We start from the raw sequence: 25824 nt of genomic DNA, 5'->3' as shown, positions 1-25824 counted from the left end.
CACCTAACTATTACCCCTGACCTGTGTGCAGGTGCTCAGCCAGAACCACCCTAGAATGGGTCCCCTTTTAGCAGATAATACTGTCATAGGGTTCACACAGAATACCGCCATATACTTCACACAGAATACCGCCATATAGATCATACACAATACCACCATGTAGATCACACATAAAACCAGCAGGGTGACAGCAGCACAGAGTATTTCAGGAGAGCAGTATCACACGGGATAGGATTAGATACACGGCTCAGCAGTCCGTATCACACGGCATAGGATTAGATACACGGCTCAGCAGACAGTATCACACGATAGGATTAGATAGACGGCTCAGCAGTCAGTATCTCACAGGATAGGAATAGATACACAGCTCAGCAGTCAGTATCTCACAGGATAGGATTAGATACACGGCTCAGCAGATAGTATCACACAGGAGAGGATTAGATACACGGCTCCGCAGTCAGTATCACACAGGATAGGATTAGATACACGGCTCCGAAGTCAGTATCACACAGGAGAGGATTAGATACACGGCTCCGCAGTCAGTATCACACAGGATAGGATTAGATACATGGCTCAGCAGACTGTATCACACAGGAGAGGATTAGATACACGGCTCCGCAGTCAGTATCACACAGGATAGGATTAGATACATGGATCAGCAGACTGTATCACACAGGAAAGGATTAGATACACGGCTCAGCAGTCAGTATCACACAGGAGAGGATTAGAAAGACAGCTCTGCAGTCAGTATCACACAGGAGAGGATTAGATACACTGATCAGCAGACTGTATCAAACAGGATAGGATTAGATACACGGTTCAGCAGACAGTATCACACAGGAGAGGATTAGATACACGGCTCAGCAGTCAGAATCACACAGGAGAGGATTAGATACACGGCTCAGCAGACAGTATCACACAGGAGAGGATTAGATACACGGCTCAGCAGACAGTATCACACAGGAGAGGATTAGATACACGGCTCAGCAGTCAGAATCACACAGGAGAGGATTAGATACACGGCTCTGCAGTCGGTATCACACAGGATAGGATTAGATACACGGCTCAGCAGACAGTATCACACAGGAGAGGATTAGATACACGGCTCAGCAGACAGTATCACACAGGAGAGGATTAGATACACGGCTGAGCAGTCAGTTTCTCACAGGAGAGGATTAGATACACAGCTCAGCAAACAGTATCACACAGGATAAGATTAGATACACGGCTCAGCTGACAGTATCACACAGGAGAGGATTAGATACACGGCTCCGCAGTCAGTATCACACAGGAGAGGATTAGATACACGGCTTAGCAGACAGTATCACACAGGAGAGGATTAGATACATGGCTCAGCAGACTGTATCACACAGGAGAGGATTAGATACACGGCTCTGCAGTCAGTATCACACAGGATAAGATTAGATACATGGCTCAGCAGACTGTATCACACAGGAGAGGATTAGATACACGGATCAGCAGACTGTATCACACAGAAGAGGATTAGATGTCCAGCAGATGGCCAAGAGCAGCTGCTATGTTTTGCAAGAGCAGGGGCAGCAGCTGGTGGAGTGTTTTGGAAAGAGCAGCTTGGTCTCCAGGAGCTTGTCTTGTATCCTCTCCTGCAGCTGGTATGTGCAGAGTGAACATCCAAGCCGTTATGCTGCATCGTCAGCATCCAGGGCTTGCAATAGAGTGTAAATGGAGCTAAAAAGAAAGCACTGGGCTCTAATAAGATGGCGCCTGACCACACCTGCAGCTGTGAGTTGAGCTGCCCACAGAGGCGTGCCCAGTTCACAGCTGATGCTGCTGCAATGATACAGATAGCGGTCGGGAGCCGACTATTGTCTCTTATGCCCAGGGACTGCCGTAAATGAGCATGGAAAGTGTTGTTCAGCAGCCAGAAAGGTAAGATGGCAGCCCCCAGTGGCTGCATTAATACAGTAAAAAAAAAAAAAAAAAACATACACACCACTGAGTCAAGCTTAGGGGACAATATTTTTTATACTATTTTCTTTTTTACATTAAATTCTGAAAAAACACGGCACCGTCCCTTTAAGTGTTATATGTTGAGGTGCTTTTTGCAAGCAGAATTCCAAAGTACCTTCCAACATGTGAATATTTAACGTGCATAGGTAATTATCTTGGCCTTATAACAACCCTAAGGATATGTTCAAATGTTGCTTTTTCGCTCGTTTTTTCTGCAGCCAAAACCTGATCTTGTGGCGGTTAAAAAAAAAAAAAAAAAAAAAGTGTGCGCACGAGATTTGACATCTCATAGCTTTTTCTTGGATTTTTCTTTTAATTCGCATTAAAAAAAACAGCCAAAAAACCCATTGCAAAATGCAACTTGTGAACATAGCTTAAAGGTGTGGATTTTTTTCGAAAATCCTCAGTGACACGAGTTATAAAGTGCAGCTGTTTCATTCCTGGAAGCCATAGCTCTCCAGTGTTTGGCTGCAGCGGTCTATGTCCACACGTTAGGCCATAAATGGCTAATGGATGTGTTGCTCACCTTCATTAACCATATCCTTGCTATTGTCACTGCCAGAAAAAAGAATGTAGAGTACATGGCCAGGCCTATTCATTCTCCTCTGGGTGCGGCGACTAGTATTTGCCTCCCTAAGGGGCTCCAGGAATCCCTGTTCTCCATAATAATAGCGCCTAGTTGTGGGACCCTCATATGTAGCTTATCCTGTGTGGCTTTTTTAGAAGGGGAAATATGTTGTGAGCCTCATTGGGCACAGGTGTGAACCCAGTATTTCTGCTGATGGGTGATTTTACTATATTAATCACCTGCTTTAAAGGAAAGGGGCTGTCCACCATAATTACAATGAAGGTCCAGGGGGTGCATAGCGATAAAAAAAAATTGATTCCCTTTTATTACGCATGCGCAGTATGTGTGTCCCTTTCCGACTGCTTCCATCAAAAGTTGGCGTGGTGGCGTCTCATAATGGCTGCAGCCTTCTCATTCTGTAGAAATGGGAAACCACCACAGGTTTCAAAAAGTGAAACACGGCACTGGGAATAGGCCAGTAAGCAATATACAGAGCTGCTGTACCCCTTCCATCACCGAGATGTGAGCTGGTTGTTGGTAATCAGTATGTCAGTCCAGGACAGCCCCTAAGATTTTCTCTCCTGGCAGTGATGCATAGTCCATGTATACAGCAGCGTATCTACGGCAGCGCTCGTATGATCTATGGCTACAGTTGTATCATCCTAGCCCTATTATCCTGACCATCATAGGATCGTGCTGATACATGAATTTCTTACTGTAGTATAATAGCATTATGTGAGAAAGATATTGCTTTGCTTGGCAACAGAAGCGATACTTATTCCATTCTTACACATTAAATTGAATTTATTGAAGTTGTTAGTAAACAGGGGAAGATATGAGGTGAGACCATCGTGTTCTCAGCAGCTCTGGTCAGAGATATACATTACTCTCTGTAAATGATTAATATGTCAGCTACGGTCCCACGTTTTACGTTTTATTGGTATATGAAGACCATAATTTGCCCAAACCTAATCCTCACATTGTGTGGCTTCAGATTGTTGCCCCATATAATAAAGGAGGATGGGACGTTATGATGGTCAGTCCATAGATTATTTTTGTCAGTCTACCTAATTACATAATAATTGTTGTATTTTTATGAAGCTGCATTTTTGCAATAAATTTGACTCCTCTTATTGTTTTATTTTAATAGGGCTATGGATTCAAGCCAAAATATAATGGCGATGACCTTACATTCACAGTGATGAACCTGAGGCGCAGCACAAAATACAAGTTCCGGGTACGTGCGTTCTCCTGTATGTTTTGGTCTGTATCAGGGTCATTTGGGCCATCTCATCAGAGGCTATTCACTATTTTATATGCCAAACGGACTGTATAAGTACTGAAATCTGGAAGGCTCCACCAATTTGTAATATTTCTGTCCATTTGTACTTAATGAAGGGTAGATATGACTGCTGATTATTCCCAGATTCCTCTTCCATCTCGTAGCTCTGTCAGAGGTGCAGAGAGCGGAGACTTTGAAAATTGTTTGTGTTGATGGCATGGGTAATTTTCTTTAACTTGAAAAATAAATATAATACTGTTTTTTTGTTATTCCAGTTAATTGTAGAACATGGAGCCATTAATAATTGTCATGTCAGATATGAACAAACAAACTAAAAATCTTCTCTCAATCTCCTCTTTTGAGTTTTAAAACTGGCCATACATTTTTAGATAGTGGTTGGTCTTCCTGGCTTCCTCATATGGTTCAGCCAAGCATGCACATGTTTTAAATGGGGAGAAAAGGAGTAAGTCACTGCAAGACACACCAAGCAAAGCCTTTCTCCCTTGTGAACAAAAGAATAAGCCATGTTATATTTGAGTGGTTCTGTCCTTTATTCCTCCAACATCTACATCACAGTGTGAGAATAGGCACAGAGAGGGACAGAAGGTGCTGCAGCTTTCTAGTAAGTGTTTATATAACTCAAGAGCTGGATTCACAGCTTTACTGGTTAGTACTGCTTTATAATGCCCTCCATGCTGCTTCTGAACATGTACTATATAGATACAGGACAGCAGGACTCCCGTCAAGTCTGTGTGTTCTGCATAAAGGAGATATCAGATCCGCCATTCTGGTAAACAAATAACGGATACAGGTCAGAAATGGTGTTTTTCTCAAGTGCACCCAAAACCGCTATTTTTGATAGGTCACCGGAAAGGTCAGGTACATGTAAAGACCCTTTTCATTATCTGTTTTCCATCTGAAAATAGAAGAGATCACCTGGAAATTATAACTTGTATTCTGGTTTTTGTAACTTCTTTTAAGGTTAAGCTTTTTTTTTTTTTTTTTTTTTAAGCATTCTGTCGATTTATTAAATTGCTTTAGTTACACAGTATGAAAATAAGAAAGTTTGCCATTTATTTGCTTCTTCGATCTGATGTCATTTTCCTGAAGTGAGAGCTTTTATCTTTCATAGTGTACAGCTGACTCCCATGAAGCTCAGCCACTAGTGTCTGCTCAGACCTTGGCCAAGAGTATGCAATAGTTACATTTCAGGAAAGAGGTTAACTCTTAACACACCAGTCGTCTCTCTCCAGCCCTTTGATTTCTGAAGAGCAGTTAGCTGCTGATCTCTATCTCAGACAAGTTGCTGATACAAATCTGTCAAAATCACTAGCCCCCATCATCAGCTGGTTCCAGAGCAGGTCTCCTAATCACAGCTCGCACTTTCCTGAGTGGTGTGCTTGTTCAAATACCCTGTCATCTCTGTGTAAATATGGTGATAGCTATGTATTCCTCAGAACAAATCACTGATAGCTGAATGTGTAATTGCAGAACTTATGCTGAGCTTTTTAGTTCTACTATTTGTACAGCTGTGCTATTCACCAGAACTCTGTCACTCAAGGAGGAGAGCCCGGCCTGCCACAAACCCAGAAGTGAGAGAGACTGGAAAGCTGTATGCTGTTTAAGAGACAACTTGGGAATAACCCTTTTGTAACCTTATGTACAAAATTAATACCGGAGCACTTTCTTTATCCCACTAAACGGGGCTTCACACATAGCGGTATTTCTAGCAATATCGCTAAAGCGTCACCGAATTTGTGACGCAGCAGCGATATTGTTAACTATATCGCTATATGTGACACTTACCTCCGACCGGCTCCCCTGCTGGCTATCGCTGATTTCTCGTCGGTGGCTTCCAGCTGGGCTCCCTGCTGGCGCCGATGAGCGATGCGTGGATGCGGGCAGGAGAACGTCTTCATCGCTGCGTCTGACAGGTGAGTACGACCGCCGACCGCTGCTGCATCGCTGTGAGATCTGCCTGTGTGACAGCTCACTAGCGACCATTTATCGATGCACCAGCGATCCTGACCGGGGCGTATTGTTGTCGGGATCGCTGGTGCATCGCTAAATGTAAAGGGACCCTTAGTCTGCCCCTGTAGACCAAATGTTCCTGGAAGTTTCATGCAAACAAATCCTTTGTTACTTTTATTATTGTTCTTCTACAGTCTGCCCTGCAGTTTAATGTGTTCAGCTATAAGCATCGTGAACCTGTTAGTTATGTCTTCCAATATTGAATCTGGAACCCTAATTTTAGGTTATTGCATATAACTCAGAAGGGAAGAGCGGTCCAAGTGAGGTGGTGGAATTTGTTACCCTTCCAGACAGGCCTGGTGCACCTTCAAAGCCTACTGTGAAAGGAAAGGTCCATGCACAAAACTTCCGCATAGCTTGGGGTAAGTGCTGCTGGTTACATTTGTCCTAGGTTTTGTCTGAGCACAGTTTTTAAGTTTTATACATAATTATATCGGAATCTGTATGAAGACATAATTTTGCAAGTACCGTTGCATTACTTATTTTGCAATCCTCTTGCGCTGTTTATCCTATTTACAGCTTTGAAGGTTGGCACTGATCAAAGATCCAATAACCCAAATTAACAGCAATATAGGGAAAAATTCACCTGTATTATTAGGATCTGAATCTAGCTTTATACAGGCATTCAGCCGCCAATAAAAAGTCAGAAATCTCATCCAACAGTTTTGTAAGTCCAGCTTATACAGACCGTAACTTGCGATGTGGATTCTATACGTAAATGGTAAAATGCTGCAAAGTGAACATACACCTTTACATGGACTGCTTGGATTGTTCACACTTAGCAAATCTATTTATTATTAAAGAAAGCAATCATTTGTTATATAAATAAAGCTGGCAATATAGTATTATCATTGTACATACTAACACATTAAGATGTAATTCCCATATACACTCTAAGGAGCCATCTCGCTTCTAGTGACCTCTATTGGATCTGCTTACAGTGGCCTGAGGTTTGGGAAAACAGACTCAACCCCATTGCAGGGTGGAGACTTGGCATCTAGTTAACCTGTGGACTCCCTGCTCCGACTGATTTGTAGCAGACATGATTTTACTGATAGTATATCAGGAAACCGCATATAATGCTGGGTACTCTGTTTTCCCCAAAACTCCCAGTACCTTTAAAGGGAATCTGTCACACCATTTTTCGAGTATCAGCTGCCGGCACCATCATCAGGGGCTTATCTACAGCATTCTGTAATGCTGTAGATAAGCCCCCGATGTAACCTGAAAGATAAGAAAAATTAGTTAGATTATACTCACCCAGGGGTGGTCCGGGTCCGGTTTTGGTCCGATGGGTGTTGTGATCCGGTCCAGCGCCTCCCATCTTCTAACGGTGACGTCCTCTTTGCTGCCTGTCGTGGCTCCTGTGCAGGCGCACTGCACTGTTGAGGGCAGTGCAGAGTCCTGCAGTGTGCAGGCGCCGGGAGAGGTCCAGCGCCTGCGCACTGCAGTATTCTGCTCTGCCCTCAACAGGGCAGAGCAGTGCTCCTGCGCAGGAGCTACGACAGGCAGCAAAGAAGAAGACGTCACCGTTAGAAGATGGGAGGCACGGACCGCAACATCCATCGGACCAAGACCGGAAGGCCCCCCCCCCCCCCCCCCCCGTGAGTGTAATCTAACTCATTTTTCTTACCTTTCAGGTTACATCGGGGGCTTATCTACAGCATTACAGAATGCTGTAGATAAGCCCCTTATGGCGGTGCCGGCAGCTGGCACTCAAAAAATGGGGTGACAGATTCCCTCTAAGGAAGATTCTGGCCCCTATACTTCTAATATCGGGCCCATTCACATAGTAAAAAAAAAAAAACAGAAATATCTGTGATCCAGTTCACAAACCAAACCTATACATGCAGATATAACTGTGTATGTATGATGTGAAGTGACATCGTGCATGCTGCATCCATGTGCATTACAAACACATACGTGTGACTTCAGTCTCAGAAAAGTGTAAAGCTTTTTTTCTCTTAACTGCTGATATGAAATGACATCTTTATAAGAATGTTTTTTTTATCTTTTTTTCCTGATGAACAAAGTAACTTTTTTTTGTTTCTGTTTAGATCCACCAAAAGATAACGGAGGAGCTACAATTACGAAGTATATTGTGGAAATATCTGAAGAGCAAAATGGTAATTAACTACTAATGTGTCTTCGTTATGGTATCAGCATAGCTTTAAATGGGTATGCAAAATTCGTTGTAAAATATGATATACACCCAAGTCATGAATAGTTTCCAGGCCCAGTTCTCCTCAGTCTACAAATTCACGCCAGGACCCTCAATGATAGAATGCATTACCCTCTCCTGCACCAAGTGTCCCCAGAAATAACTAAATTTTTTAATGGTTCCCTCTTAATAATTTGTTTGGAAATCACTGGTCCGTGGTTGTCCTGTCATCTTTTGCTTTCACATACTGTCAGGACTTGACCTCCTGCATCAGAAGTGGGCACAGGACTCATGAACCCAATAGACTTGTAACTATATCAGTTAGTAGCTAAGAACCTAAAGGGACATTTCCACCAGCCGATGTGCGGTGATGAATGATGTTTGCCGATGACTGACATTTCACACTTCAAATGTACAGTCGTGAATTGATCTGTGCACGCAGGTTGTCTTTGTTCTTGGCAGCACAGGTCTTGTTTATACATGACTATGCACTGCCAAGAAGGACCATCTTTTGGGCCAACCAGAAGATCATTTCGCTCATTCGTCTGGTGATCGGCAGGATAAGTAGGAGTGCTCTTTTCCTGGTGACTGTGTAGTGAGAATGCAACTACACCACAATATTTTTGTGAAATTTTAAATCCTAGCCCAACACACCTGGTATTGTAATATGCAGCTTATTCTGATGGATGCACTTTACTTTTCTGGAATACTTAGGCCCTCAATCATTCCTTATGAAGGATCTTGGCTATCTTTTAAGTCTACAAAGGACACAGGATACTGTATGGTTTTCTGACATGTATAAACACAATGTCACTATATTATGTACTTTCAGAACAGACTTATGAATAGAGAAATCAGAGGTAAATTTAACACCATAAGATGATGTACCTGTACAAATCATTCTTCACATGCACTCACTTAGGCAACCATTTATCAAGACAAAGCAATTTTTTTTCTCTGGTCTTGATGAGGGACCTTGTTGGAGTCATCCGCTGGGTATTTATGAAGTGTTTCATGCCTGTTCATGAATCAGGAGGATCTTGCTCATTATGAATTAGATGAGCTGTGGCGTCACGTTCCCGCTGCTATCGCTCACGCTCCAGCTCTGCCCATTGTGGCATAGCTGGGAAAAATGTCAAAAGTCAAAAACTTTTCTCTGAATCTGAGTTGGTAACTTTTAGAATCAATTTATGCCAGAATTCGGGCAAGATTGCTTAGATCAGTGTTTCTCAACTCCAGTCCTCAAGACCCACCAACAAGTCATGTTTTCAGGATTTCCTTAGTATTGCACAGGTGATAATTTCATCACCTGCTCAAGCATTAACAGCATCACCTGTGCAATACTAAGGAAATCCTGAAAACATGACCTGTTGGTGGGTCTTGAGGACTGGAGTTGAGAAACACTGGCTTAGATGAATAAGGACCATAGTATTATTAATATCTACAATGGTAGTAACAATTTATTTTGCTCTTTTTATCTTGTTTGGTTCTTTCGTCGGTGTCTGCTCTGACGTGTTCTGCTATATTTGTATAACCATCCATCTTTTGTTTCCTTTGTTTCTGTATTTTGTATTTGTGATGGGGTTGGACCTCCATCTTTTGTGATGTGCGTTCTGTTCATTTAAAACTATTCATTCATTCCACCCGATAAACGTATTTGTAAGACAGATTGTTTTTGTTAAATCTTGTATAGAATACACAATATGTGAGATTTCTCCTCTATCGGGGCTGGTCAATGGGTTTCCGCTTATCAGTTTATTACATTGACTCTAGGAAGCTTTGCTGTTTAGTTGTGTATCTCAAAATCCTTGTTCTATCTGTTGTAGAAAACCAGCACAGATGGTATTAAGACAATGGTTTGTGATTGGCACCAATCTAATCTTTCAGGAAACAATTGGGACACTGCGTACTCTGGGGTGGCACGAGAACATGTGTGTGACCACCTGAGCCCTGGCTGCTCCTACAGGATTCATGTTATTTGCGTGAGTGAAGGTGGACAAAGCCCGGTATGATTTCCTACATTTTCTTGAGTAATTAGTTTATAATGGTGATGCAGATGAGCATTAAGGGAAATTTCTCAAAGGTTTTCTGGTGTTAACAAGTTGATGACAAAGTTTGCAGGTTTTTCCTTTTTTATGACAATCTCAACACTTAAAGGTGAACCTAAATTAGCATTAGAGGCAGGGACAGGTGAGCATTGACAGATTTACTGTAATTTTTGCAAGGAAACTGCCATAAATTATAGTGGTAATTTACAAATGCTCATAGCTAAATGTTTTCAACTGGCAAACAAAAATTCCTTGGCACCATTCATTCAAAGCGTGTATAATGTTACATATAGTGCAGCGTCTGAGAAGAACTCCAAAAAGCTATTCCTGTGTCAATCTCTGTCCCCGGAGGGTTTGCTGTAGGCATAACACAAAGGATTTGGCTACACTAGAGTACTACTTTAAAGCAGGGGTGCACAAGATTTTTTTTTGGTATATACAGTACAGACCAAAAGTTTGGACACACCTTCTCATTCAAAGAGTTTTCTTTATTTTCATGACTATGAAAATTGTAGATTCACTCTGTACTCTGAAGGCATCAAAACTATGAATTAACACATGTGGAATTATATAATTAACAAAAAAGTGTGAAACAACTGAAAATACTGTGTGTCTTGTATTCTAGGTTCTTCAGAGTAGCCACCTTTTGCTTCGATTACTGCTTTGCACACTCTTGGCATTCTCTTGATGAGCTTCAAGAGGTAGTCATGGTTTTCACTTCACAGGTGTGCCCTGTCAGGTTTAATAAGTGGGATTTCTTGCCTTATAATTGGGGTTGGGACCATCAGTTGTGTTGTGCAGAAGTCTGGTGGATACACAGCTGACAGTCCTACTGAATAGACTGTTAGAATTTGTATTATGGCAAGAAAAAAGCAGCTAAGTAAAGAAAAACGAGTGGCCATCATTACTTTAAGAAATGAAGGTCAGTCAGTCCAAAAAATTGGGAAAACGTTGAAAGTGTCCCCAAGTGCAGTAGCAAAAACCATTAAGCGCTACAAAGAAACTGGCTCACATGAGGACCGCCCCAGGAAAGGAAGACCAAGAGTCACCTCTGCTGCGGAGGATAAGTTCATCCGAGTCACCAGCCTCAGAAATCGCAGGTTAAGAGCAGCTCAGATTAGAGACCAGGTTAATGCCACACAGAGTTCTAGCAGCAGACACATCTCTACAACAACTGTCAAGAGGAGATTTTGTGCAGCAGGCCTTCATGGTAAAATAGCTGCTAGGAAACCACTGCTAAGGACAGGCAACAAGCAGAAGAGACTTGTTTGGGCTAAAGAACACAAGGAATACACATTAGACCAGTGGAAATCTGTGCTTTGGTCTGATGAGTCCAAATTTGAGATCTTTGGTTACAACCACCGTGTCTTTGTGCAACGTAGAAAAGGTGAATGGATGGACTCTATATGCCTGGTTCCCACTGTGAAGCATGGAGGAGGAGGTGTGATGGTGTGGGGGGGCTTTACTGGTGACACTGTTGGGGATTTATTCAAAATTGAAGGCATACTGAACCAGCATGGCTACCATAGCATCTTGCAGCGGCATGCTATTCCATCCGGTTTGCTTTTAGTTGGACCATCATTTATTTTTCAACAGGACAATGACCCCCAAACACCCCTCCAGGCTGTATAAGGGCTATTTGACCAAGAAGGAGCATGATGGGGTGCTATGCCAGATGACCTGGCCTCCACAGTCACCAGACCTGAACCCAATCGAGATGGTTTGGGGTGAGCTTGACCGCAGAGTGAAGGCAAAAGGGCCAACAAGTACTAAGCATCTCTGGGAACTCCTTCAAGACTGTTGGAAGACCATTTCCGGTGACAACCTCTTGAAGCTCATCAAGAGAATGCCAAGAGTGTGCAAAGCAGTAATCAAAGCAAAAGGTGGCTACTTTGAAGAGCCTAGAATATAATACATATTTTCCATTGTTTCACACTTTTTTGTTAATTATATAATTCCACATGTGAACACACTAACTTAAACCGAGTTCTTGGAGCAGAAACTTACATAATCCTTCTTCTAATTTCAAATCTCCTGTTTTGAGGATTTTTAAGTTTAAACATAGCAATGAAGCACGTTGTGGACTGCTATTTGTGGACAAGATCAGAATCACAGTCAGCACGTGAGCTGCACCAGAACCACCATTAGTACATGACTATAGCACCAGAACCAAAGTCAGTACATGAATACAGGCCCATCGGTACATCTATACAGTACAAAGCTTATTACAGCAATCAGTTGCAAAGTCAGGTCAGCCCTATATTCATTTGTATCACATGAACCTACAACTCCCAGTATGTCCTGAACAATGGTAGGGAGATACTGGAAGTTTTTGTTACCAGTCATCATCACACTGTGGCCATGCAGGAACCACAGTACAACATCTGTTATTATTTAAGCCTTTCTCCTTACTTTCTTTTCCATTTTGTCCAGACACCAAGATGAGATTTCATGCCCTGAGCTTGTCCTGACACGGTACCCTTAAAAATAAAAGTACATTATACTGCCCCTTAAATATAAATATCTCATATGCTATGCCCCTGAATAAATTACTCTCATTGTGCTTCCTGCACACAGTATCCCCCTCATACTGCCTCTCTGTAATATACACCCCCACACTGCCTGTCTCCACAATACCCCCTCCACCAATTGCCCCATAATGTCCTACATTGCATAATAATGTCCTCTTTTGCCCCTTCATGTGCCCTCACAGTAAACCCAACCGTTGTCCAACAACCCCCCCCCCCCATCTAAAATGAAAGCACATTTCATCTTCCTCTCCGCCGTGGAGCGCTTACACGCACGCTCACACAGAGCCTCTCCATAATATCATAATATACCCCCCCCCCTAAATTGATCCTTTACAGAATACCCCCCAAGCTACATCTTTCAATAATATTCCCTCCACACTGCTGCCTTCTTCGTAAAGTCCACCCACACCAATACCCCTCGCTTTACGGTGCCCTCTTTCATTGTCCTCCTAATGTGCCTTGTCAGTTGCATAGACACTCCCATACCTCGGCCTCCTCATATAAAATGATTATTAAACACGTTTAATCTTCAGCTCTTCCATGGAGCGCTTACCGGGATCCAACATCTCTGCTGCCTGTCCGGCGTCAGCAGTAGTGTGGTTACGTCAGTAGCGTGCTGACCTCATCACGTTGTTGCATGCCGAGGCGCTGCAGTTGCAGTAATCAAATGTATTCGTGGCTGACGCAAATGCTTTTGACCATAGGAGAAGTGAGAGATGGGTGAGACGTCTCCCAGACAGCTGCACAAGGCCACACAACATCACTTGGCGAGCTGCATGCTGCCCGCGCGCTAAACAACCTGGTGTCTTCCCTTTTTTTTCGTCATTTAAAAGTCTGCAACACTCCCCCCTGTTCTGGACTGCTCCATTTAAGAGCAGGAGAGATGATTTAGTCTAGAGTTGTACATGCTGCTCTTTATTAACCGAAATAGTATTATCGTGAGGACATAGCCAATAACAACAATCACCAGGTGCAATAAATGTATTGTAGATGTATGTAAAATGGAGCACATATACAACAGACGCACACCAAAATTATCAAAAAACGGGATATATTAAGTAAAAACAAAATTGAGCAAAGGTAAGAATTTCCAAAAAGATTGAAAAAACAATTGAAAAGCAAACCTGATATTTACCACCAGTCCCATGACAATATAATGGCGTAAATAGTAAATTGGTTAATAATGCGTCTAAAAATGTATAAGTCACTAGATTGGAAATTTCAAGCCCTTTTACAAAGAAAGTCAAAAATAGAAATAATGTAGTGTCCAAATCTAAGTGATGTAAACAAGCCCAGCAATAGAGAGGTCCTGATGTATAGCTGTGAGGCCAGGGAGAAAACCCCACGCGCATCGCTGCTAATTGTGCAGCTTTGTCAGGGGCATCTTGGTCCATAATATTATGTGACTTGTGGTAAATGGTTTGCTTTTTTTATTTTATTAATTTATACATTTTTAAAAAAAAATTTTTGGAAATGCTCATCTTTGTGTAATCTCTTTATATTTAATGAGAACCTGTCATCACGATTTAACCTCTTAAAGTAAAGGTATGGCCACAATGGCCCTGATATATTGATTTAATTGATTCCTGTAGTGAAAAAATCTGTAGCCTGGTTATTGTATAATTCACCTTAGAAGTTTTGGTGCAATAACCTCCTCGGGCTGGACTGTCTTCGGCTCTGCCATGGCCTCTCTGCATTTGTATGAGCCTCTTTTCTTTAAATTTTGCACCATCAGCACTCACGCACATTCATGTCCCAGCATTCTCCTCAAAATGGTGCCAAAGAAGGCGCATGCTCAGATTAACCTTATGGTCACTAATAAAATGGCGACGTGCAGATCGACCAGTGCCATTTTGCTGGAGAATGCTGGGACATGAATGTGCATGGGTGGTGCTAGCGTAAAATTTAAAAAAGGGGGCTCATACAAATGCGGAGGGACCATGGCAGAGCTGGAGACCCAACCCCCACAGTCCTGCCCCGATGCATGAAGAGGCTATTGCACCAAAACTTCTAAGGTGAATTAAACATAAACCAGGCTTCGAATTTTTTCACTACATGTACATTGGGGAAAAAAGTATTTCTCTTTCGTCTCATTGGGGGACACAGGAACCGTGGGTGTATGCTGCTGTCACTAGGAGGTTGACACTATACCATGAAAAAAATGTTAGCTCTGCCTCCGCAGTATACACCCCTCCGACCGGCTGTAGGACAATCGGTTTTGCTTAGTGTCAGCAGGAGGTGGACAGAGGTCTCGCGCAGACCCATGCCTACCTCAATGTGCGCTGTTGCTTTTCAGGTAACCATGGAGAGATACAGAGTAGATATGCTACATCTGTACTCCCACACCGGGATTATGAGTACGGCGTGTACTGCCACCCCATATCCTCATGAATCCCATTGGCAGGATCCTAACACAGGACTAGACTCAGGTGGCCGCTCCTGGTCCTGACCTTCACCCTCCAGAGCCTGGTGATCGAGAAAGACGCCCTGCAGAAAAGGTTTGGGACAGTAATCTTTTCATGCAGATAACTGACCCCTGTTACGGGTTGAGCTGGAGGTAAGAGGCTGCAGCATTTATAAGATGGTCACCAGCCACCCTAGGCTGAATGTGACCCCTCTAATCAGCACCCTGGCTTGCAGCCCATGGCTCTAAACTTATTTTAAGAGCCAACACTTAATTTTCAAGCATGTCGGTGCAGCGTGGTTCCAGCCTTCTCCCGTGGCAGCGTTATGGCCCTGGACTTCAGCAGGAGCCCAGCACGGCCGACGCCAGATTCCGGCTTCCGGCAGGCTCCGCCCCTCAGCTTCCTCTTCCTGTACCTGCGCCATCTTGGTGCTCCAGGAAGTCGGAGCAGGGCCCCACCCACCGGTTCCGGGCGGGGATTTCATAAAGATTCTAGGCAGCGGCAGGGCTGTTCACCTCGCTCTCTCCCTCATAAGCCTTCGGGCGGCAGCTGTGGCGGGGACACAGGTCGTGGGTATGTGAGTACTGCACTACAGATTGCTCCCTCACTCCGCTTTTTACCCCCGACGGTCGGCACCAGGTAAAAGCCTGTCAGTATGCCCAAGGGAGAGCTGTCCCGCTCCTCCTCATCTGCTTCAGGGACCATGGTCAAATTTTTTGTATGTACCAAATGCAATATCAGGCTTCCTTTGGGTCAGTCCTCGCCACTCTGCTCATATTGCAGCAGAACCATGGTGTCACCTACGCTAGAGAGCAGGTGCATCCCCCCGCCTTGCCTGCCAGAGCTCTCGCATTATCCCTGGAACAGAATGAAGCCGCCCTGCCTGCCACCCAGGGGCCATCCATCGCCACGGGAGACAGTGAGTGTCCAGGATGGGCCTCTTCCTTATCTAAGTCCGTGGCCGACCTTGCCAAGGTATCACAGACCTTGGTAACGGTGCTTGACAGATTGCTACTTCAGGCTCCAGTGGACACAGACGCATCCAAGGAGCCTCCTTTTGGGCCTTCTAGAGGCCGTAAAAGGTTTAGGCAGGACCACCAACCCAGGTCCCCTTCTCGCTCCATCTCACCGCCAGAATTCCTCTGGCCGTCTGCCTCCTCGCGGTCCTCATCCCTGGAATCAGGCGAGGCATTATCAGAGACACACTCAGAGGAGGGTTCTGAGTACGGGCCAGAACAGTCCCAGGGCGTCAAGGATATGGTTCAGGGCCTAATTTCCGCAGTCAATGAGACCTTTAACATTGGGGACGCCACATCAAAACCTAATCAGGCTTTTTCATTTAAGCGTCATAAGTCCCCCTCCAGGGTCTTTGCCTCCCACAAGGATTTTGAGGAAGTCTTGGCCAGGGAAAGGGAAAACCCAACCATGCAGTTTCAGAGGGGAAGCCGTTTTGGGATTTTATATTTCCCTCCAGATCGCACCGCCAACTGGACCGCCTCCCCTTCGGCGGATCCACCAGTGTCCAGACTCTCTACCAATACAGTCCTCCCACTCACCAGTGGGGCAGACCTAAAGGATCCCAATGATAGGAGGATAGAATCCCTGGAAAAATCCACCTTTGAGTCAGCAGCCGCTACATTGTGTCCGGCCTTCGCCTCAGCCTGGAAAGCTAAGTCTGTTACGGAATGGGCCAAACAGCTTAGATAGGGCATATTGGCCTGGGCCCCACCAGCAGAACTAGCGGAGTTCGCAGATCAAATCTCTCATGCCGGGAGGTATATGGTATCAGCAGCCCTGGATGCCGCGTCTTGCGCAGCTCAAGCATCCAGCAACGTGGTAGCCGTCCGGCGGACGGTCTGGCTTAAAGGCTTGGCAGGCTGATTTGTCCACAAATAAATCACTGACCAATCTGCCTTTTCAGGGTGCCCGACTCTTTGGGTCAATGTTAGATCAGATCATTAAGGATGCAACGGGGGGGGGGTACAAGCTTCCTTCTCCCTCAGGCCAAGCCTCATCGATATGTTTTTCAAACATAAGGCTCAACCCTTTCAGCCCTTTCGCCGTGCCCCAGCGACAGGCACTTATGCTCAGGGCCCACAGAGGTCGCAAGCACCTAGAGATAGGAGAAGGGCATCCTTTCGTGCCACCCCTTCATGGCATTCCCGCAGTTCCAACAGCAGAGCTACCAGATCAGGGCCGAGCAGAGCCGCTTCAGACTGACGCCGGCAGGGAATCCGACTCCCTTCCCAGTACCTCTCCCAGACTAGGAGGCCGCCTTCTCTTCAGAGATGTCTGGCAGAGAACAGTAGAGGATACCTGGGTAAAGGAGGTGGTGTCCACAGGATGTAAGATAGACTTCAACGCGCTTCCGCAAGACCGTTTTTTTCTATCACAACCACCAAAAGACGCTGCTATGGCTCTAGGTTTTTTTGCGGCAATCGACTCTCTCTCCTCAACGCATGAGTAATCATCCCCGTTCCTGAGCAGGAACGTTTTACCAGCTTTTACTCAAACCTGTTTGTGATACCAAAAAAAATGGCTCAGTTCGTCCCATACTAGACCTCAAAAGGCTAAACAGATGGGTCCGCTTACGCCATTTCAGGATGGAGTCTATTTGGTAGGTAATTGCGTCTATGGAGTATCAGGAATTCCTATGTTTTATAAATATCAGGGACGCCTACCTGCACGTCCCCATTTTTCAGGGACCTCAAAGGTTTTTGTGTTTCGCTGTCCAACAGCAGCGTTTCCAGTTTGTGGCCCTGCCATTTGGACTGGCAACAGCCCCCAGAATTTTTACAATAATTATGGCAGCGATGGTAGCTATATTAAGGGTCAGAGGCATAGTATTAGTACCATATCTCAAAGATATTTTTGTCAAAGCGCCCTCCTTTGCTCAGGCCCAGGAAAACCTGGTGGTTCTAAACACGCTGTCCCAGTTTGGTTGGATCGTCAACAGGGAAAAATCTCACCTAACGCCAACACAATGCAACACCTAGAGTTCTTAGGGATGCTAATCGACACCCGCCGCTCGAGGGTCTTTCTCCCAGAAAGAAAGTGGATTACCCTCCAGCAGGGAATTCGCTCTCTGTTAAAATTCCGGCTTCTATCCTATCGCGCTGCCATGAGAGTCCTGGGGAGGATGGTGGTAGCCTCAGAGGCAAATACCATTTGCCCTGTTCCATTCCAGGATACTGCAGAGGAACATCCTAAAGTGGGACAGGTCCATCTCTTCGCTAGATCGACCCTTCCTCCCTTCCATTCAGACGAGGCAGTCCCTCAAGTGGTGGCTGACCTCCCCCCTCGTTCATCTGGGTCGGCCCTTTCCTCCTGTCCACTGGCAGGTGGTAACCGCAGACCCAGTCTCCTGGGCTGGGGTGCGGTATTCCGTCACCTGACGGTCCAGGGACGATGGTCAAGGCGAGAATCCTCACTATCAATCAACATTCTAGAACTGAGGGCGGTCTTTCTAGCACTCCTACATTGGGAAAGATACCTCAAGGACCAGCCAGTCCGGATTCAAATGGACAATGCCACAGCGGTGGCATACATCAATCATCATGGGGGAACCAGGAGTCCCCCAGGCACTGGCCGAGGTATCCAGAATCTTCCACTGGGCGGAAACCGCGATTCCGGCAGTTTCGGTAGTTTACATTCCTGGCACAGACAACACGGCTGCCGACTTCCTCAGTCGGGAGGAGATCGCAGCAGGAGATTGGTCCTTACGTGAGGACGTGTTCCGTCAGATATGCCGATTATGGGGGACTTCAGACGTGGACCTTCTGGCGTCGCGACAGAACAGAAGGGTTCAACAGTTTGTCTCAAGATGCCACGATCCTCTAGCAATAGGGGTCGACGCTCTGGTCATTCCCTGGACACAGTTCAGACTCCCTTACCTGTTCCCTCCCCTTCCTCTCCTGCCCAGACTGCTAAAGAAGATCAAGGCGGAAGGAGTGCCAGTCATATTGATCGCCCTGTACAGGCCCAGGAGGGCCTGGTTCGCAGAAATTATCAATCTTCTCTCCGGCACCCCCTGGAGACTCCCCGACAGGCCAGATATCCTGGCTCAGGGGCCGTTTTACGATCCGAATTCTCAATTGCTCAATTTGACGGCATGGCCATTGAAACCGCAATACTGAGAGCAGCGGGATTTTCGGACCGAGTCATTAATACAATGATCCAGGCTAGGAAGCCATCCTCTTCCAGGGTCTATTATCGAGCCTGGAAGGCCTATTTTGGCTGGTGTGAGTCTAATCACATCACACCTATGCCCTGTTCCCTACCATCTGTCCTAGCCTCCCTCCAGGCAGGACTAGATGCCGGTCTAGCCCTAAGTTCCTTGGAGGCCAGGTATCTGCTCTCTATTCTTTTTCAAAGAAATTTGGCCTCCTGCTTACAGGTTAAGACCTTTCTGCAAGGGGTGGCACATACAGTTCCTCCTTACAGATCCCAAGTGGCTCCATGAGATCTTAACCTGGTCTTGGAAGCCTTGACAGATTCACCCTTTGAACCCCTCCAGGAAGCTCCCATGTCTTTGTTGTCCAGGTGGGTGGTATTTCTCGTAGCCATCACCTCTATTAGGCGGGTTTCAGAATTAGCGGCATTGTCCTGTCGCCCTCCATTTTTGATTATGCACCAGGACAAGGTTGTTCTGCGGCCTTCTCCTAACTTTCTTCCCAAGGTGGTATCGGTCTTCCACCTGAACGAGGTTATAATCCTTCCGTCATTTTGTCCCACCCCAACCCATCCTCTGGAGCGTTCTTTGAATAGGCTAGACCTGGTCAGGGCGATAAAGGTCTATCTGGCCAGGACCGATCCCTTCAGGAAGGCAGACTCGCTCTTTGTTATCCCCAATGGGGTGAGAAGAGGCCTACCGGCCTCTAAGGCAACAATTTCCCGCTGGATCAGAATGGCAATTCTGGAAGCCTACCGGGTGAAGGACAGGGTGTACCCTGCTGGGGTCAAGGCCCATTCAACACGGGCAGTGGGCGCCTCCTGGGCGGTACACAATGTAGGGCAGCAGCCATGCAGTTGTGCAAGGCAGCTACATGGTCATCCGTGCATACCTTCTCAAGGTTCTATAAGGTAAATACCTATGCTTCAGCGGATGCCAGCCTAGGCAGAAGAATTTTGCAGGCGTCAGTGGTGAGTTCTCCGACCTGAAGGAAGTTTGTCTTCTCCCACCCCAGGGACTGCTTTTGGACGTCCCACGGTTCCTGTGTCCTCCAATGAGACTAAGGAGAACAAAGGATTTTGGTTGCTTACCGTAAAATCTGTTTCTCAGAGTCTTCATTGGGGGGGACAGCGCCCTCCCATGATTCTATTATCTGTAAAGATTATATGATTGACTTACATGATAACGTCTCCTCCTACTGCTTTTTCACTAACTGATTGTCCTACAGCCCGTCGGAGGGGTGTATACTGCGGAGGCGGAGCTAACATTTTTTTTATGGCATAGTGTCAACCTCCTAGTGACAGCCGCACACACCCACGGTTCCTGTGTCCCCCAATGAAGACTCTGAGAAACAGATTTTATGGTAAGCAACCAAAATCCTGTTTGTCAGCCAACAATTGTGCAAGTTCTCCCGCTTAAAAAGATGAGGCCTGTAATTGATATCATAGGTAGACAACAACTATGAGTCAAAATTTGAAAACAAATCCAGAAAATCACCTTGTCTGATTTGGCAAGATTTATTTTGCAAATTATGGTGGAAGATAAGTATTCGGTCATTAACAAAAGTTCATCTCAATATTTTGTTATATATCCTTTGTTGGCAATGACAGAGGTCAAACATTTTCTGTAAGTCTTCACAAGGTTGGCACACACTGTTGGTGGTATGTTGGCCCATTCCTCCATGCAGATCTCCTCTAGAGCAGTGATGTTTTGGGCCTGTCGCTGGGCAACACAGACTTTCAATTTCCTCCAAAGGTTTTCTATGGGGTTGAGATCTGGAGACTGGCTAGGCCTCTCCAGGACCTTCATATGCTTCTTATGAAACCACTCCATTGTTGCCCTGGTGGTGTGCTAGGGATCATTATCTTGCTGAAAGACTCATCCATGTTTCATCTTCAATGCCCTTGCTGATGGAAGGAGGTTTGCACTCAAAATCTCACGATACATGGCCCCATTCATTCTTTCAGGTACACGGATCAGTCGTCCTGGTCCCTTTGCAGAGAAACAGCCCCAAAGCATGATGTTGCCACCCCCATGCTTCACAGTAGTTATGGTGTTCTTTGGATGCAACTCAGCATTCTGTCTCCTCCAAACACGACGAGTTTTGTTTCTACCAAACAGTTCTACTTTGGTTTCATCAGACCATATGACATTCTCCCAATACTCTTCTGGATAATCAAAATGCTCTCTAGAAAAATTCAGATGGGCCCGGACATCTGCTGACTTAAGCACGTCTGGCACTGCAGAATCTGAGTCCCTGACGGCGTAGTGTGTTACTGATGGTAGCCTTTGTTACGGTGATCCCAGCTCTATGCAGGTCATTCACTAGGTCGTCCACCATGTGGTTCTCGGATTTTTACCCACCGTTCTTGTGATCATTTTGACCCCATGAGGTGAGATCTTGCATGGAGCCCCAGATCGAGGGAGACAATCAGTGGTCTTGTATGTCTTCCATTTTCTTATTACTCCCACAGTTGATTTCATCACACCAAGCTGCTTGCCTATTGCAGATTCAGTTTTCTCAGCCAGGTGCAGGGCTAAAATTTTGTTTCTGGTGTCCTTCGACAGCTCGTTGGTCTTCAGCATAGTGGAGTTTGGAGTGTGACTGAGGTTGTGGACAGGTGTCTTTTATACTGATAACAAGTTCAAACAGGTGCCATTACTACAGATAATGAGTGGAGGACAGAGGAGCCTCTTAAAGAAGAAATTAAAGGTCTGTGAGAGCCAGAAATCTTGCGTGTTTTTACCAAATACTTATTTTCCACCATAATCTGAAAAATAAATCTTGCCAAATCAGACGAGGTGATTTTCTATATTTGTTATCTCATTTTGACTCTCATAGTTGTGGTCTACTTATGATGTCAATTACAGGCCCCTCTCATCTTTTTAAATGGGAGAACTTGCACAATTGGTGGCTGTCTTAATACTTTTTTTCATCACTGTAGCCATTAAATCAGTATATCAAGGCTATTATGGCCATACCTTTACTTTAACAGGTTGACTTGTGATGACAGGTTCCCTTTAATAAAAATATCCTTTTTTTTTTTTTTTCTTCTTTGTGTATATGCACTGCCTTTTTAATCTCATACACCACACCTGCTCTTAGATGGACCAGGCTAGAGGGAGGTTCTCTGATCTCCATAGCACACTGTGGATAGAGAATATAATATACCGTATACATGAAGTGAGGTCTGGGATTTGGGCTATACACCAGAAACAAGAATAAGGAGAGCACCAACTGGTTTGATTATTCCTTTTACATTTATTGTGAATTTTTTTTTATCAGGTGGAGGGTCGCCTTAAAATCCCTCAGCAAAATGACATATTACATTCATAGATCCATAATCACTTTAAACCCTTTTATACCCCGCTGTGTAACTTAGAGTAATACCCAGTTAGTATTGCTAGCGGCAGTAATTAGTGCACCAGCCATGATGCAAAGACACTGTTCAATGAAAACCCACACAATAATGAGCAGAAATACAGAAAAATATTCCATAGAGACGTACCCTAGGATAAACAATACGACCGACACAAGGAAAATGGGTGCAAAAAAGTCTCAAAATTAACATATTTAATTAATACAAATATAAAATTGATAACATACATAAAGAGGTCAGAGTATTCCTAAAAATTGGGCCAGTACACACCTAATGTATGAGAGAGTGCATGATAACTAAAAAGATGTAAATAAAGATATGGAAGTGTAATGAAACCTGTAGTCTTAAAGGCTAGACAGTGGACCTAGACATAGAGGACCTAACAAAACCCATAACAGTAGGTTGTACTTACATCAAGTGATGTGTCCAAGGAGGTAAAAGATGTGTATAATCTGGTCCAATGGCCCCTACATGCGTTTCACCTGCAGCTTCTTCAGGGGGCTTATCAGGTTGTATTAATTAAAGATCTTAATTTTATGAGACTTTTTTGCACTCAAAGACACTGTTCAGTCTGATCAAATTATTTCCCCCCACCCAGTGGAGATTTTATACCCCACAGTATGACCATTGAGGTGGTCATGGGTAATGGTCCATGATTGTAGGTCCTTAATGGGGTTCTCTGCCGTGTACCATTCCTACTTGCTGGAAACGTTCATTGACAATTCTGACAGATCACAAAGTGTTCCTTTGCTGGGACCCTAGCAATCAGCTGTAATCTGTGGGCAAACTTGGTAGAAAGTATTCTGTTTCCCTGCAGCACCACCACAGGAGAGATTAAACCTTGCACAGTACTGTTCCAAATTGATAGGTTGTCTGTGTATCCTGGTCCTCCAGAACTAGAGGTGCTCTTAGTAATTATTCTTTACAGCTGGTGTTCCTCAAAAATAAAGATTCTGACTTACTGCAATTATCAATTATCAGCATGTGTCTATCACTTTGGTTTGTAATAGCTGAGCTTTTAATTATTATTGTTATTTTTTTGTGACTTGTTAAGGCTTCCGAGACTTTGATAGTACAGACCCCAGCTGTGATACCTGGACCTTGTCAGCCACCAAGACTCCAAGGCAGACCACGGGCAAGAGAAGTCCAGTTACGATGGGGTAATGTTGGCAGCATTCACATTTACGAGGGGCGTTCATTAAAGCTTTCCCCTGACCCACTTCCTGTGGACTGAGAGCAATGAAACTTGACACAGTTATTAGTCCTTCCCTACATAGAGAAAGAGAGAAAAAAAAAAAATGAAGACTGTTATGTTGAAGCGCGTAATCTGTTTCTGAAGTGTCTTTCTACATGCCCGGCAATCCTGTGCCAGTCGTGTTTTAACCTAATGGATTAAAGGTTATATTTTAGTCTGCGATCTACTCGCTGTTTTTTTTTTTTTTTTCTCTTTTTCTTTCTCCTTCCCTACATAGGTGCCACCTAGGGGGACACACTTCTTCCATCTCCTTAACCTACTGTAAACACCTCGCTTGTATAAGTCGACAGGTTGCTCCAAAAACCACGTTGTGACTTCGAAAATCAGAGTCTCATCATCTGGAAAATGCTTGCCCTTCAAAAATAACTTAATTGTTGAAAAGAGGTGGAAGTCCGATGGTGTGAGGTCGAGTGAGTAAGGGGGATGCAGTAGAATTTCAAAGCCACAGGAGCATGCTTCCATTTGGGCAACATGTGAGTTGTGAAATGGTGCATTGCCTTGCAGAAAGTGGACACCTTTGGTGAGCATGCCACATCTTTTGCTTTTGATGGCCTCCCTCAATGTCTGCAGCAGTGAAGCATTGTATGCCCCAGTGATCATGGTACCCTTTGCTAGGAAATCCATTAATACTACTCTGTGCTTGTCCCAAAATACTGTGAGCATGACCTTGCCTGCCAAGGGTTGGGCACGTGCCTTCTTTGGAGGCGGTGAGTCATGATGCTTCTATTGCATCGACTGGATTTTAGTCTCGGGATCATAGTGATGCACCCAGCTTTCATCCTGTGTGATCAGTGTGTTAAAAAAGTCCTCCTGGTTTCCATGGTACATCGTCAATAGAGCCTGAGAGCTTTCGACTCGTTCCTGCTTCTGGAAAGGTGTGAGCAGCAGGGGAACCCAGCGAGCCGATACCTTCTGCATGTGAAGATGGTCTTGGATGGTTTTTTCCACGGACCCCACACTAATGTTGACATTTTGATTATGTGGTGAATGGTTCCTCAGTGATTTCCCAAAATGGCGACCTCCACTTGTTGGATGATGTGTTCATCAGTAGCAGAGTGGGGTCGCCCTGGAATTGGAGCTGTTTGCACTGAAGTCTGACCACATTTGAATTGATGATGCCAGTTCTTGACTACATCATAGGATGGGGAATCATCACCATAAACCTCTTTCATCTCATAGAGCGTCACCTTTTGTGTGTGGCCTTTCAAGTAAAGGAACGTGATGACTGCTCTGTATTCTACTGGGTCCATTATCAAACCTCACACCACTTCAGCACCTGTAAAATCAAGACCGTAGTCAGTTCTGAGTTGCAAATTGACACGTAACCAACAGAGACTTATATCATTACACGTGCAGTTTTCAGCGTCCTGTGATAAATACTTAGAAGTGGGTCGGGGGAAATTTAATGAACGCCCCTCTTACCTATAAAACATCTTAAAACTCTATATTGTGCAATTCCTCCTGGAAATGTATAATTAAATTGCAACTCCTTTTCGATAGGATGTATCCCCCGCTCACTCCGCGACTGTCCAGTGCTCACATTATGATATTTGTGTCTGCACACATCCTTTATACAAAGATATTGGTAACATCCGGGTTGAATAACAGAGGAAAAACTGATCCAGAATTGTTATTTTATAAGGAATGCAAGTTTGTATTACAATAGACCATTCATGAGAGCGGTCAGGCCTCATTAATGTTTATGGCCAAACACTTTTTTTGTATTTGTTCTTAGTGGTCTTGTTTTGAATTTTAGGAAAATGAATTCTTGTTTAAATTTTGTTAGGTTATATTTTTATTATGAAAAAACTGCTTTCTGAACCTTATTTGTTTTGTATAGAAAGGTTATCTGAGCATGCTCCACTCTTGGCACAGGTCACTAGGGCAGCTGTAACATCACCTATGGTAAATGGTGGCGTCTGCTGTAGCGACTGTATATATTGGTGTTACCGGTCATCGTAATCCTGTCTGTGATGATAATGAGACTTTGAAAAGTCTTCTGT

General features: G+C 44.6%; 1 protein-coding gene across 8 annotated transcripts in view; it reads left to right on the top strand.

The window, feature by feature from the left end:
- The window catches only part of FNDC3A (fibronectin type III domain containing 3A), a 344582-nt gene that overhangs the window by 287169 nt on the left and 31589 nt on the right, over positions 1 to 25824 (top strand). For all 8 annotated transcript variants that reach the window (XM_073546112.1, XM_073546108.1, XM_073546110.1 and 5 more), the window contains 5 exons: positions 3708 to 3794; positions 6094 to 6232; positions 7928 to 7996; positions 9919 to 10037; positions 23621 to 23726. In XM_073546112.1, the coding sequence (XP_073402213.1) occupies positions 3708 to 3794; positions 6094 to 6232; positions 7928 to 7996; positions 9919 to 10037; positions 23621 to 23726 (520 nt within the window). The remainder of the gene's footprint in view (positions 1 to 3707; positions 3795 to 6093; positions 6233 to 7927; positions 7997 to 9918; positions 10038 to 23620; positions 23727 to 25824) is intronic.

The sequence above is a fragment of the Dendrobates tinctorius genome, unplaced genomic scaffold (genome assembly GCF_039654945.1).
Source record: "Dendrobates tinctorius isolate UK_male_01 unplaced genomic scaffold, ASM3965494v1 ptg000145l, whole genome shotgun sequence".
NCBI lineage: Eukaryota > Metazoa > Chordata > Amphibia > Anura > Dendrobatidae > Dendrobates > Dendrobates tinctorius.
This window is presented reverse-complemented; position numbering and strand designations above follow the sequence as displayed.